The sequence below is a fragment of the Argopecten irradians genome, chromosome 13 (assembly GCF_041381155.1).
Source record: "Argopecten irradians isolate NY chromosome 13, Ai_NY, whole genome shotgun sequence".
Taxonomy (NCBI): domain Eukaryota; kingdom Metazoa; phylum Mollusca; class Bivalvia; order Pectinida; family Pectinidae; genus Argopecten; species Argopecten irradians.
The window spans coordinates 4,710,666-4,727,357 of record NC_091146.1 but is presented as its reverse complement, the minus strand read 5'-3'; the positions used below and the strand labels follow the sequence as shown (position 1 = coordinate 4,727,357).

Below are 16,692 nucleotides of genomic sequence, written 5' to 3'. Positions count from 1 at the left end.
TGAAATCTTAATTTTTCATTATTCTAGAAAGTGTAATACTACTATTCGTCGACGAAATTTTCCAAAGTAGCAGTAAAGTATGTTTAATGTATTAGGCAACTGATTACAGTTTATATAACATACAAATACTCTGGTAAATGTTCTATTTAGTATGTCAACAGACATCAAAGTTAACGAGTCTAATATAAAAAAAGTCGGGGAAATAAATCGCAAAACAAAAATGAAACGTCCATTTACCTTATCATCACCAGTGTCTGTCTGGTTCCTACGCCATGAGTTAGTAGAACGCCCACTTTTTATCCGTGACCTTGCTGACCCGGATATGTTCTGGTGAGCAGGCATTTCCGATTCACTGACGTCACTTCCGGAACTATCCTGGAAAAGTAAGATATCATATTTATTCATAACGTTCAAAGAACAGCAATAGTTTGTTTGTGAACGTTCGCAAAATAAATCGATAAAAATACGAATGAAAAATAACCGAATGTACCATTTGATTTCCGATAAAAGCCTTTGTGTTTAAATCATTAGATATGATGTGCGACAAATGTAACAACCAATTGAACTAATTAGGTCGCACTGGTTTGTGAGAAAACCAATCATTATATCATCAAATCTTTACAGGTTGGTCACAGACATAAGGTTATCCCTCACAGCAAGGCTCGGTAGATGTTTTGAGTTTTGCTGTCTATACGCCAGATATTTTCTGCATATGAAACTATAGACATGTGAAATGAGGTTATAGACCACAAACTACATATGAAATATATATGATAATTGATATTGCTGCTGACACCTACAAGTTGCGACGCAGGCCTTTGGTTTGATTTCTTCTCTATGGCGATATCCTCTAGGTTAAGATGCAGATCCGAATCATTCACCTTTTTCTTGTCTTCATCCATATCTTTATCCAGATTTTGTTTTATTTCTTTTTCAACCTTGTTCTGTACATTATTGTCCTTTCCAAACGGAACCAGCTTTTTGTTTATTTTGGATTGGTTCGGAGTTTTCCTGTATACTCGGTATTGACTATCCGGTGAGGGCTTTATTTTGTTTAGTTTCAAAAACAAGGATGGTTCATCCATGGTTAATTTTACTTTCGTTAACCTGTTAGCTTTAGTGTGATGTATGATAACGTCTTAACGGTATCAATCAGCGGATCTCGACTTACGACATAACTTAGATATCAAAATTAGATAATAAGAGATTAAAGTGGCACATCAACAATAGCTCTGTGTACAATGGTAACTTAAGTGTAATATATCCCTATTGTTTCTATCAGGTTCATCGAGAAATCAATGTTATCAACAAAACTTCAGATATTTTTCGGTACTCAGGATACAGACAAACATCCATCATAAACACATCAAAGCATGTCAGTGCCGGTGTCGCATATATCTATGAATCAATCTGTTTGTATAGAGTTAAATACGAGTATTTTCACACAAAATGCATAAAAATCCTTTGGCGATAATTCACTGCTGTAGTGAAGGTAAAGAAAATAGTTCTTGAAGATCCTGATTTCATTTAAAGAATATATCTATAGATCCATGTTATAAACAACTCTTCAAAGTTATGGTCGGATGAGTCCATGTTATAAACAACTCTTCAAAGTTATGGTCGGATGAGTACACTGTATCTGAAGGTCGAAGTAGATATGACATGGTAAAACAACTGTACAATCAAGTATCGTCCGGAAAACGTCCTCAATACGAAGCCAAACATCCTCTCTGAATCCACATGAACATTTATAATCATTTTGTTAGTATTACATCGTCTTTAATGTATAAGCTGGAAATCCAAGTAATCAATCACCGACCTACACCATATGGTTAAAATTCCATGTGAACCTCTAACTCCCGATCAGGATGACATCCATTTGAAACACTTCATCAGCACACCTCTCTTCGGTTAAGTCAGAATTTCCCGAAAGTTTGTGTTGAAATGATTCCAGTAGCGCTGGCCATATACCATTTCAAATGCCCTGAACTGCCATGTCGCATAGTAATTATGATAGAGGTCAGCGACACTCGAACTTAGAGATTATCGCCACTTTCGTGTTATTGAATCTCCATTGAAAACAGATGGAATCGGTTAATATAATGATTAGGGTACTGGTAAACTGTGTAAAGCAAACAGCGAGCCTTATCTGAGTAGGATGGCGACGCTGTGTCAGAAACCTCCCCTAATGAGCACGCTGGTGTATTCGTGTCAATATATGGTAGAAATGGTCGAGGAAACCTTACAAACAATAGGTAACTACAAAACAAACTTCAATTACCAGTCAACACCGTCATCGGTGAAATCTGTTGTGTTTAATGATCAATGTGGTTTTCAATTCTCTCATTTCAATGATTGGTTTAATTGTGTTCAGAGTACCATTAACAGATTAGTTTATTTCACAATAGAAATGGTTTTTAAAGCAAACGATTTCTAGATTTGCTTCCCGATGCAGTTCAATCTTTGCTCACCCGAGTCAATGTGATTGGAATGTCATTGTTCACCGGGATAGTTAGTCTTGTAGGGGTTTTTCTACATCATTACGGATACAGGACATCAATACGGTTGATCTACCGCTTTATATGAGTCAGTGAAGTAAAGTTATATGTACTAAATGTACTGATCGTTTAAGTTATATCCCCCTCACCGAGACACACCACGGGCAATAAAAGGAGTTTCTGTTCATGCTAAGCGCTCCGATAAAGATTTTCCATATAATGTGACCGAGTGGGTGTGTTGTTGTATTATATGGCCACATGCTGCAGTGATATATCACTATAACAAGAGGCCCAAAGGGCCTTAAAGGTCATCTGACTACCTTGGCAATAGTAAAATTAATTATATATGGTGTCACTTTGTTAGGACCATGTCAGGATCATTTTCAATTTCTTTCAACAAATTTTATTTCAAACAAGAGGCCCAAGGGCCTTAACATATAGGAAATTAATTAGATATAGTGTCATGGTAGCCATCTTCGATTTGTGATCAACCAGAGATGAAACAATACTTTGTGGGGCCCATGTCAGGATCATTTCATGCAAGTTTCAAATCGCACCGGTAGAACTTGAGAAGAAGTTCGATATATGTTTTCAAGATGGCGCCTATGGCGGCCATCTTGGATTTCGGATCAACCCGAAAAATAACAACACTTTGTCAGGACCATGTCAGGATCATTTCATGCAAGTTTCAGTCAAATCGCACCGGTAGAACTTGAGAAGAAGTTCAAAATGTGTTTTCAAGACGGCGGCTGTGGCGGCCATCTTGGATTTCGGATCGACCCGAAAAATAACAACACTTTGTCGGGACCATGTCAGGATCATTTCATGCAAGTTTCAGCCAAATCGCACCGGTAGAACTTGAGAAGAAGTTCAAAATGTGTTTTCAAGATGGCGACTGTGGCGGCCATCTTGGATTTCGGATCGACCCGAAAAATAACAACACTTTGTCGGGACCATGTCAGGATCATTTCATGCAAGTTTCAGCCAAATCGCACCTGTAGAACTTGAGAAGAAGTTAAAATTGTGAAAAGTTAAAGCACACCGCACGGCGGACGACGACGGACGAAACATGATGACTATAGGTCATCCTGACCCTAATAAAATATATAATGTAAACAACCAATAAAATACATAGTGTATACAACCAATAAAATACATAATGTATACAACCAATAAAATACATAAAGTACACAACCAATAAAATATATTATAATGTACACAACCAATAAAATGTATAATGTATACAACCAATAAAATACATAATGTATACAACCAATAAAATACATAATGTATACAACCAATTAAATACATAATGTATACAACCAATAAAATACATAATGTATACAACCAATAAAATATATAATGTACACAACCAATAAAATGTATAAGGTATACAGCCAATAAAATATATAATGTATACAACCAATAAAATATATAATGTGTACAACCATATTAGGATAGCATAGGTGCAGAAGAGCAAAGGGTCTACAATGTAACCAATAAATATTTCATTGAATTGAAATTGAGTCAAAGGTCAAAATATAGGTCCCAGTGACCTGGTTTTGGTTTGTGACATACCGTCTCATCTAAGTTGACCAACATACCAAGTATAAAGACTGGACAAGCTTTTTGTTGAACTGAGGTCAAAAGTCAGGTCCTGGTTTTGGTATACTGTAAATTGGGATATTTTGGCATCTGGAAATTTGGCGTTTTAGTATCAAAATAGGGTGGTTGAATTTTGGTGTGTTTAAATTTGGCGTTTTCCCATGTTCTGTAATTGGAGCAAAACTCTTATCTGAATGAAAGATAAAAATCTGTGAAGATTTACTTGTTTCATCGGTCCTTTTGTCACATGTTGACAGAACACACCTTTAAAGTATGCTTACATCATGTGATTGAGTAACTTACCCGTGGCTACTTGTTCACATAAGTGATAAATAGCATGTAGATGTATTGATCTTAATTGATATACAAATAAACAAGAGGCCCAAGGGCCTTAACGGTCATCTGACTCATGGCACAAAACAACAGTCACAGTATAATGGAGTGGTTAACAATTAATATAAGCAATACAAGGAACTTTTTTTTGAATATGTAAGTTTCTGAAATAGGTAAAGGTCATTTGTTGAACAAACTTGGTAGCCCTTCATCCATATATGGTATTAACCCATTCAAGGATGAAGGAGGATTCGGATTTCAAAGCTTAAATTAAGAAAATTTGCTCTTTTGGGGCCCTGCCCCTCTGACCCTAGGGGTCGGACCAAGCTCATTTATATACAATATGACTGTCCTTCCCTAATGATGTTTCACACTAATTATGGATGAAATCAACCCAAGGCTGAAGGAGGAGTAGGATTTTATAGCTTAAAATAAGAAAATTTGCCCTTTTGGGGCCCCATCCCTCAGCCCCTAGGGGTCGGACCAAGCTCATTTATAAAAAATATGATTGTCTTTTCCCAATAATGTTTCACACCAAATATGGATGAAATCCATCCAAGGATGAAAGAGGAGTAGGATTTTAAAGCTAAAATTAAGAAAATTTGCCCTTTTTGGGGCCCCACCCCTCAGCCCCTAGGGGTCGGACCAGGCTCATTTATATAAAATATGACTCCTAGGGGTCGGACCAGGCTCATTTATATAAAATATGACTATCCTTCCCTAATGATGTTTCACACCAAATATGGATGAAATCAACCCAAGGATGAAGGAGGAGTAGGATTTTAAAGCTTAAAATAAGAAAATTTGCCCTTTTGGGGCCCCACCCCTCAGCCCCTAGGGGTCGGACCAAGCTCATTTATATAAAATATGATTGTCTTTCCCCAATAATGTTTCACACCAAATATGGATGAAATCCATCCAAGGATGAAGGAGGAGTAGGATTTTAAAGCTAAAATTAAGAAAATTTGCCCTTTTTGGGGCCCCACCCCTCAGCCCCTCGGGGTCGGACCAGGCTCATTTATATAAAATATGACTATCCTTCCCTAATGATGTTTCACACCAAATATGGATGAAATCAACCCAAGGATGAAGGAAGAGTAGGATTTTAAAGCTTAAAATAAGAAAATTTGCCCTTTTGGGGCCCCACCCCTCAGCCCCTAGGGGTTGGACCAAGCTCATTTATATAGAATATGATTGTCCTTCCCCAATAATGCTTCACACCAAATATAGATGAAATCCCCTAAGTTCAAAATGTGAAAAGTTAACGCACGGCGCATGGCGCACGGCGGACGACGACGGACGAAACATGATGACTATAGGTCATCCTGACCCTTCGGGTCAGATGACCTAAAAAGGATCACAGTGTAACATGTTGCCAACCCATAGATATGAATCGGTTCAAAAGCAATTGATGCAGTAGAAAAACAAATGTAGCACAGGATCAGTATGATATCGGCATGTCATCGCATGTTTATATCGAATTAATTTCAAACTTAACTTTCATGTTTGCTCGTGCTGAAAATAGTAGTCCCTGTTTAGATTAGTGATAATTTGTATATATCTGTATCATTGCTCCATATATATGTCATATTTGAGTGATATAATCTGCAATTATCATTTGCATGACAATGTCAAAAACAACTTGACGCATATGTTTTTGTCGAATCTGGTGAAACAGGCACTCTTTATACCTGATATACACACAAGTAAACATAGTTAGATTTTTGTCTTGGTGACAGAAATATTACTAAAGCAGGTGGACTTGTTTTCACTGAAATATACATTTTTTTGCATATTTTGCCGAATTGTACAAGCACCAAAATAACCTACGAGTAGGCAGTTATACCTAGTGTTAGGCCTGATGTTATAAAGTAAACAGTTATACCTAGTTTTAGGCCTGATGTTATACAGTAAACATTTATACATAGTGTTAGGCCTGATGTTATACAGTAAACAGTTATACATAGTGTTAGGCCTGATGTTATAAAGTAAACAGTTATACATAGTGTTAGGCCTGATGTTATAAAGTAAACAGTTATACCTAGTGTTAGGCCTGATGTTATAAAGTAAACAGTTATACCTAGTGTTAGGCCTGATGTTATACAGTAAACAGTTATACCTAGTGTTAGGCCTGATGTTATACAGTAAACAGTTATACCTAGAGTTAGGCCTGATGTTATACAGTTAACAGTTATACCTAGTGTTAGGCCTGATGTTATACAGTAAACAGTTATACCTAGTGTTAGGCCTGATGTTATAAAGTAAACAGTTATACCTAGTGTTAGGCCTGATGTTATAAAGTAAACAGTTATACCTAGTGTTAGGCCTGATGTTATAAAGTAAACAGTTATACCTAGTGTTAGGCCTGATGTTATAAAGTAAACAGTTATACCTAGTGTTAGGCCTGATGTTATAAAGTAAACAGTTATACCTAGTGTTAGGCCTGATGTTATAAAGTAAACAGTTATACCTAGTGTTAGGCCTGATGTTATAAAGTAAACATTTATACCTAGTGTTAGGCCTGATGTTATAAAGTAAACAGTTATACCTAGTGTTAGGCCTGATGTTATAAAGTAAACAGTTATACCTAGTGTTAGGCCTGATGTTATAAAGTAAACAGTTATACCTAGTGTTAGGCCTGATGTTATAAAGTAAACAGTTATACCTAGTGTTAGGCCTGATGTTATAAAGTAAACAGTTATACCTAGTGTTAGGCCTGATGTTATAAAGTAAACAGTTATACCTAGTGTTAGGCCTGATGTTATAAAGTAAACAGTTATACCTAGTGTTAGGCCTGATGTTATAAAGTAAACAGTTATACCTAGTGTTAGGCCTGATGTTATAAAGTAAACAGTTATACCTAGTGTTAGGCCTGATGTTATAAAGTAAACAGTTATACCTAGTGTTAGGCCTGATGTTATAAAGTAAACATTTATACCTACTGTTAGGCCTGATGAGTTATACCTATTGTTAGGCCTGATGTCATAAAGTAAATAGTTATACCTAGTGTTAGGCCTGATGTTATAAAGTAAACAGTTATACCTAGTGTTAGGCCTGATGTTATAAAGTAAACAGTTATACCTAGTGTTAGGCCTGATGTTATAAAGTAAACAGTTATACCTAGTGTTAGGCCTGATGTTATAAAGTAAACAGTTATACCTAGTGTTAGGCCTGATGTTATAAAGTAAACAGTTATACCTAGTGTTAGGCCTGATGTTATAAAGTAAAACAGTTATACCTAGTGTTAGGCCTGATGTTATAAAGTAAACAGTTATACCTAGTGTTAGGCCTGATGTTATAAAGTAAACAGTTATACCTAGTGTTAGGCCTGATGTTATAAAGTAAACAGTTATACCTAGTGTTAGGCCTGATGTTATAAAGTAAACAGTTATACCTAAGTGTTAGGCCTGATGTTATAAAGTAAACAGTTATACCTAGTGTTAGGCCTGATGTTATAAAGTAAACAGTTATACCTAGTGTTAGGCCTGATGTTATAAAGTAAACAGTTATACCTAGTGTTAGGCCTGATGTTATAAAGTAAACATTATACCTAGTGTTAGGCCTGATGTTATAAAGTAAACAGTTATACCTAGTGTTAGGCCTGATGTTATAAAGTAAACAGTTATACCTAGTGTTAGGCCTGATGTTATAAAGTAAACAGTTATACCTAGTGTTAGGCCTGATGTTATAAAGTAAACAGTTATACCTAGTGTTAGGCCTGATGTTATAAAGTAAACAGTTATACCTAGTGTTAGGCCTGATGTTATAAAGTAAACAGTTATACCTAGTGTTAGGCCTGATGTTATAAAGTAAACAGTTATACCTAGTGTTAGGCCTGATGTTATAAAGTAAACAGTTATACCTAGTGTTAGGCCTGATGTTATAAAGTAAACAGTTATACCTAGTGTTAGGCCTGATGTTATAAAGTAAACAGTTATACCTAGTGTTAGGCCTGATGTTATAAAGTAAACAGTTATACCTAGTGTTAGGCCTGATGTTATAAAGTAAACAGTTATACCTAGTGTTAGGCCTGATGTTATAAAGTAAACAGTTATACCTAGTGTTAGGCCTGATGTTATAAAGTAAACAGTTATACCTAGTGTTAGGCCTGATGTTATAAAGTAAACAGTTATACCTAGTGTTAGGCCTGATGTTATAAAGTAAACAGTTATACCTAGTGTTAGGCCTGATGTTATAAAGTAAACAGTTATACCTAGTGTTAGGCCTGATGTTATAAAGTAAACAGTTATACCTAGTGTTAGGCCTGATGTTATAAAGTAAACAGTTATACCTAGTGTTAGGCCTGATGTTATAAAGTAAACAGTTATACCTAGTGTTAGGCCTGATGTTATAAAGTAAACAGTTATACCTAGTGTTAGGCCTGATGTTATAAAGTAAACAGTTATACCTAGTGTTAGGCCTGATGTTATAAAGTAAACAGTTATACCTAGTGTTAGGCCTGATGTTATAAAGTAAACAGTTATACCTAGTGTTAGGCCTGATGTTATAAAGTAAACAGTTATACCTAGTGTTAGGCCTGATGTTATAAAGTAAACAGTTATACCTAGTGTTAGGCCTGATGTTATAAAGTAAACAGAGTTATACCTAGTGTTAGGCCTGATGTTATAAAGTAAACAGTTATACCTAGTGTTAGGCCTGATGTTATAAAGTAAACATTTATACCTAGTGTTAGGCCTGATGTTATAAAGTAAACAGTTATACCTAGTGTTAGGCCTGATGTTATAAAGTAAACAGTTATACCTAGTGTTAGGCCTGATGTTATAAAGTAAACAGTTATACCTAGTGTTAGGCCTGATGTTATAAAGTAAACAGTTATACCTAGTGTTAGGCCTGATGTTATAAAGTAAACAGTTATACCTAGTGTTAGGCCTGATGTTATAAAGTAAACAGTTATACCTAGTGTTAGGCCTGATGTTATAAAGTAAACAGTTATACCTAGTGTTAGGCCTGATGTTATAAAGTAAACAGTTATACCTAGTGTTAGGCCTGATGTTATAAAGTAAACAGTTATACCTAGTGTTAGGCCTGATGTTATAAAGTAAACAGTTATACCTAGTGTTAGGCCTGATGTTATAAAGTAAACAGTTATACCTAGTGTTAGGCCTGATGTTATAAAGTAAACAGTTATACCTAGTGTTAGGCCTGATGAGTTATACCTAGTGTTAGGCCTGATGTTATAAAGTAAACAGTTATACCTAGTGTTAGGCCTGATGTTATAAAGTAAACAGTTATACCTAGTGTTAGGCCTGATGTTATAAAGTAAACAGTTATACCTAGTGTTAGGCCTGATGTTATAAAGTAAACAGTTATACCTAGTGTTAGGCCTGATGTTATAAAGTAAACAGTTATACCTAGTGTTAGGCCTGATGTTATAAGTAAACAGTTATACTAGTGTTAGGCCTGATGTTATAAAGTAAACTGATGTTATAAGTACCATTATACTAGTGTTAGGCCTGATGTTATAAAGTAAACAGTTATACCTAGTGTTAGGCCTGATGTTATAAAGTAAACAGTTATACCTAGTGTTAGGCCTGATGTTATAAGTAAACAGTTATACCTAGTGTTAGGCCTGATGTTATAAAGTAAACAGTTATACCTAGTGTTAGGCCTGATGTTATTAAAAGTAAACAGTTATACCTAGTGTTAGGCCTGATGTTATAAAGTAAACAGTTATACCTAGTGTTAGGCCTGATGTTATAAAGTAAACAGTTATACCTAGTGTTAGGCCTGATGTTATAAAGTAAACAGTTATATACCTAGTGTTAGGCCTGATGTTATAAAGTAAACAGTTATACCTAGTGTTAGGCCTGATGTTATAAAGTAAACATTTATACCTACTGTTAGGCCTGATGAGTTATACCTAGTGTTAGGCCTGATGTTATAAAGTAAACAGTTATACCTAGTGTTAGGCCTGATGTTATAAAGTAAACATTTATACCTAGTGTTAGGCCTGATGTTATAAAGTAAACAGTTATACCTAGTGTTAGGCCTGATGTTATAAAGTAAACAGTTATACCTAGTGTTAGGCCTGATGTTATAAAGTAAACAGTTATACCTAGTGTTAGGCCTGATGTTATAAAGTAAACATTTATACCTAGTGTTAGGCCTGATGCTATAAAGTAAACAGTTATACCTAGTGTTAGGCCTGATGTTATAAAATAAACAGTTATACCTAGTGTTAGGCCTGATGTTATAAAGTAAACAGTTATACCTAGTGTTAGGCCTGATGTTATAAAGTAAACATTTATACCTAGTGTTAGGCCTGATGTTATAAAGTAAACAGTTATACCTAGTGTTAGGCCTGATGTTATAAAGTAAACATTTATACCTAGTGTTAGGCCTGATGTTATAAAGTAAACAGTTATACCTAGTGTTAGGCCTGATGTTATAAAGTAAACAGTTATACCTAGTGTTAGGCCTGATGTTATAAAGTAAACAGTTATACCTAGTGTTAGGCCTGATGTTATAAAGTAAACAGTTATACCTAGTGTTAGGCCTGATGTTATAAAGTAAACAGTTATACCTAGTGTTAGGCCTGATGTTATAAAGTAAACAGTTATACCTAGTGTTAGGCCTGATGTTATAAAATAAACAGTTATACCTAGTGTTAGGCCTGATGTTATACAGTAAACAGTTATACCTAGTGTTAGGCCTGATGTTATAAAGTAAACTAGTGTTAGGCCTGATACGTGCCCACTGTATTTATCAATTTAGTTATGCTGAAGTAAACCTTGTAAGTGATATTCTATATTTGTATATTACAGGGTTATCTGCCCTTGTGGGTAGGTTTTGATTGTGACGTTGTGTTTTTGCGAGCGAAACGTCATACTTTCCGTAGACTGGTTCCCTTCCCTTAGTTCTCTACTCTCCGCCAGGCTGCGCTCCGCTCACTAGGGACCGGTAGCGGGTAACCATGATGATTTTTTTGATTGGTCAATCTACATATCCGGTTCGCTGGCATCACTTTTTTTAGGCGTGGGAAACCCCTTTACCCACGAAGCGACGGATCTTAACGTAAAGAATAAATAATTTATTTGAACGATATATCAACAAAATTAAATAAGATCTTAAGTTTTGAAATCATTTCGTGCTAACAGAGTTTAGAGTGTTCATAAGAACGACGTTAATGACGTTATTTTCTCTTAACGGAAGTAGCCGTCTCCATGATGACATATCATGCGCAGAAATGATGCGCACTACTCTGGAGTTGGAATTCCCACTCAAGATGGCTACTCGCTACCGGTCCTCAGTGAAGCGTACGCAAGGGAGGTAACTGAGGCGGGAACCAGTCTAAACTTTCCGGAGAAAACGACATGAATTGCGCTCGTAAAATAATTACGTAACAATCGATACCTACCCGCACGGGAGCTAAGTCTGTAATATGCAGGGAGGGAATATACCAAATATCAGTGTTTTAAACAGGGGACAAAGCCCTTAAAAGTAATTGTTGCTCTTGGCGATGTATCTTTCTCTACTGATGCAATCGCTTTACAATTTTGTCCAAAACGTCTAGTTCGATGGTTTTATCTTCAAACAATAAACCAATTCTTTTTTAGCCTTTCGTGACTGTATTCAATTTACATCGCATGCAAAAGTTCAATGAATCTCTAATTTGTTAAAAAAAAATAACAAACAAAAAAAAACCATTATCTATCGCATAACCATGCATTACTCTGGGTTTTATTGCTTTTAATACCATTGCACAAAAACGAATTAACTCTTATTAGTAATGGCGGCGATTTATGTATTGGAGTAGCGTATATATTTCAGAATGGACACAACGTGGTTACCGAAATATATTAACATGGTATTCACCCAAAAGTAATTTTGTTCTATAACTAAAGTTTCCTTGATTTTACAACTGGTTTAATGAAGTTATGTTTAATTTGCCGTTTAAAAAAAATAATTTAGAATACTAACTTTATCTTCGGTATTATAAATTAAATAATCACCTACCAGGACACTAACTGCTTTACAATATCACTAGTAACTGATCCTTCTTGCATGACGTTAGACAAGATGCTTTATTCAGTTAAGACGGAAATATTAAATTTTCTGTCCGACGGTCCGATCCAATGGGAAGTAGATAATTTCATAAATATAAGATTTATAAAACATAGTCTACTATCAATTCCATAAAAACGAAGAAGCAAAAGCTAGTTAAAATGTTACCATAACATAAATTCGTATTACTATTCCTTCTAACATACCTTGTATCCCGCCTCCATTGTTACGTGGCGAATTGGTCCTAAAGAGAGTTATATTTTATCACCAAGTCCAAATCCAATACATCATGTTTCCAGAGATTTCCTAGCATACCATTACCTTACGTTGAATACGTGAGTGGTTCTCTACGTTTTTCTTTGAACCAAACACCCCATGTGCTTCAACGCCATTTAGACTGGTTTTCCAGATTTTATATTCGTAATCACATGCTCGTTCTTGTACCTTGACAACAACTCTCTGGTTATTTTTTTGTTTTTGTATACTCTTAACACGAAAAAAAATGACAAAGTAAGCAGAACACCGATCTACGTCATACGGTGTTCAGTATTTTTCCTATGTGAAAATTGACTCTTAGACACGATGTTAAATGTAACTTCAATGTGATATTTTAGCCATAAAGTTGACTATGAATTGTGCTATTCGGTGTAATTGAATGGCAAACAATCTTGATTGATTGTTCCTGATTAACGTGACTGAGCCTCTCAATGCCTGGTACCGGACACTGCGAATTACAACTGATTACCTCGAACAGGAAAATATTGGACTCGGGCGCCAGGCCTATGTAAAGGACTGTAAAGGGTTTAATGTGGAAGTAATGCCTTAAGAGTTTTCTGAATCGGCTTCATTCGGCTCTGGCTAAATCTCACTAAGAAAACAAGTTTTCTGATTTATTAAATCTTATCAAAAGTTTTAAGTCATTATTTGGTTCATTACATGGTGTTAAATTTCCTAAGTTGAGAATGTTAACGAACTGATAAAATAGTGCAAAAATCAATAATTGTCAGGTTAACAAGAGGTAGAAATATAACGTGGAAATTTTTTAGTGTGGGATTCATTTCCTGAAACGAAATCACGGCCCTACCCGTGTTTAGATCGATTTCTTTATATACTATGTACATGTTTATACGATAATGTATTAAAAACAGCTGCTTTGATTTTGGTGAATTTCAGATGCCGACAATTGTTTGGAAATATGTATATCATTAACTTTGAAAAGATGTGTTTAAAGTTTGAAAATAGTACCGTAACAGTTATTGTCAAAAATATCATTTCCCCAAAATCTCGAACAAAAGTGCAAACATTATGTATGTAATTTGTATGAAACCTTTTGTATTAACTTTGCTTCGAAAAATTAGTTTTTTTATATCATTTTAGCCATTTACAAAAGGAAACCTAGGTAAAATAGTGAGAATAACTATCTTAATTCCCATATGATTGTCTGTAAATACATTTTTTATATATATATTCTTGTCCACACATGCTGTACGCGTTCATATTATTGCACTAACTAATATCTTAATGTGATATCTATATATTGTAGATATTGCCCACATTCATAATTGGAGTTAACTGTTCAAAATTAATTTTGGCTATATTTTGAATGCGACTAAATAAATGCGTTTATATTCGTGTATTTATGGAATAATATTTTAACTCTTTGGCTTTGCTGTCCAGACAATAACAAACATCACTCCACATTCAGTACCATACCAAGCTATAGAACACAGCTTAGAGCTTAAGATGGAATTACAAAAACGAGGGATATACATATATATAAACTGTAACTAACATTTGACATGGAAAGGTACTCCTAACCAATTACTGCTCTGGAGTTTTCATTGATTACCGCAGGTCCAAGGCCTACAATGGATGCCTGGTCTAATCGATAACTAAAATTGCTCTACGGTAACACAATATGCCGATACAGACCAGGTACGGAATCCCGGTCGATATTACAAATCAATAACCATAATCTCTTCGATCAACCGCTTTATTTGACGGCAGCTCGCAAGTTTATGGTATTCCGTTTAGAAAAAAAAAACGTTAGAGGTTTAGTCTGTAACGAGTTGCCTCCCCTGGTACTTCGAACCGACAAGGATAGTATGTGTGCATATATCCTTTTTAGGATATAATCCAGAATTTTAACAGATAATTTATGACATTTTAAGATGCATTTAACTACAAGCCGTTTACATTTTAAAGAGACAATTCCACATAAACACGAAGTAAATGATAATATAAAACTTTTTTTTTCTATTTTTCTAAATTCTTTTCGAAAAGTAAAATACCTATTACTTGTGAATTCCACAGTATTGTTAAGTATCTTACGGATGCATTCTTCTGAAGTTTCATTCCCGTTGAAGTCTCGTTTCGACATAGATCAAAGAAGTTATGAGATTTTCAAATAAAATCTATCAATAGATTAGCAATAGTACGGTGGCTGGGAGCGGACATGAAATAAATAAAATTATTGCGTTCGAACGGAATATTATTGCGTGGGAACGAAATGCTTTTGCGTTCGAACGAAATATTATTGCGTGGGAACGAAATACTATTGCGTGGGGACGAAATACTATTGCTTTCGAACGAAATATTATTGCGTGGGAACGAAATATTATTGCGTGGGAACGAAATACTATTGCGTGGGAACGAAATATTATTGCGTGGGAACGAAATATTATTGCGTGGGAACGAAATACTATTGCGTGCGAACGAAATATTATTGCGTTCGAAATAATTACTACGGAGCTAATTTCTGCTGTAGATCTTTACTAGGTTCGTAGTGATTAAAATATCAAGCATAAATGTGTGTAATGATACAAGCACACGGGCCCCCATTTTTCTGCCGGATTTAGAAAGAACAACATTTTTCCTGTTGATATGCAAAATATTAACACAAGTTTAATACCAGAACTCTTTCTATAACGGGTTAAATTTGGCAAAACTGTCAAAAATTAAGGGGTAGGTGTAGCATATGTTAAGGGGTAGGTGTAGCATATGTTGTTATCCTATTAAAAATATTAGTCTTATTAATCATAACTGGTTTAGTTTTAAAGGAGACTACTGGAAAATAAATTCTACAAACTTCCATACATATCAAACACCTCATTAGGAAATTTTTCTTCCAATTTCCTTTATGGTATGAATTCCAAAAATGTGTATGAGAAAAAAAGTTTAATACAAGAAAATTTTGACTTCTCAGAGGAGTACATCCTTAATTAATAACAATAAAAACCCTGATTGTATATAGCTAAACGATTAAGTAGGTCGGATGTGTACGTTATACTGATAACCGAGCCAATATTATTTTTATTTAGAGTGCGATCCAACCGAATCATATCAAGGATACGACATACATGTAGACATGTGCTGTACAGTACCTGTTTACAACATACCCAACTTCTCCACCTTTCTGGATAGTCCTTGTCAACATACACCGTTAGAACAAACTACACATGCTATAGTGAGACAGTAATACATAAATAGGCGCCACAACTTGGTGTCTTATAAAATTTTAATGTCTACCTATTAGTAAGCTTTTTATTTATTCAGAAAATCTCAAGGGAGCATGCACTAATTAAAACCATTTCTGTTGCATATGGGATAATATGTTGACATGTAATTAAGCTGTTCTGGTAGAAATAAATAAGTCTCGCTTTTATGTACAAAGACTTCATCAAGTGTTCAGTACGGTATGCTTACTAATAGTAAGCAACACTTTGGTTTAAATGCTGTCTAGCTGTTTACCATTTCCTAAATTTAAACTCTGCATGTTAGTTACGCATGTGATAATGGATATCTGTTAATGTTATCCACTTTGTTATATTTAATCACATGAGTAGATAAAATGCTCATGTTTGAATTAAGCAAACACGATGCGGAGAAGCGCCCGCAGATTCCATAACGAATTAAGGAGTTTTTATATCGATTTTAGAGATGATGTTCCGTTAATTATCCCACCCAGCGTTTCTGCCTGTCAATTACCGTACACACCTCAGTGAGTTCCATCAATTATACAGTCTAGCACCTTTAATGTTCTCAGCCGGATAGTAATATACTGTCACTTACTCAATCACGTGTTAACTAGACAAACGTGCTGCACTCATGTATCGCCATTAGATCACACTGATGCAGACACCACCATATTGTACGTAGGTGTACGATAGCATTTCTAATTTTGTCATTCACTGAACATATATTATTTCCTGTTAAAGTCTTTTTTGCTTCC

At 35.2% G+C, this 16,692-nt stretch overlaps 1 protein-coding gene across 3 annotated transcripts in view; it reads right to left on the bottom strand.

Annotated features, from left to right (window-relative positions):
- Window positions 1–12,857, bottom strand: part of LOC138305926 (echinoderm microtubule-associated protein-like 1) — a 60,810-nt gene extending 47,953 nt beyond the window's left edge. For 2 of the 3 annotated variants that reach the window (XM_069246219.1, XM_069246220.1), the window contains exons 1-2: window positions 801–2,196; window positions 238–375 (exon numbers count right to left, since the gene is read on the bottom strand). In XM_069246219.1, the coding sequence (XP_069102320.1) occupies window positions 238–375; window positions 801–1,085 (423 nt within the window). In that variant the 5' untranslated portion in view covers window positions 1,086–2,196. Of the gene's footprint in view, window positions 1–237; window positions 376–800; window positions 2,197–12,667 lie in introns of those variants that run through there. The other variant, XM_069246221.1, reaches the window with a different exon arrangement.
- Between the last annotated feature and the right edge of the window lie 3,835 nt (window positions 12,858–16,692).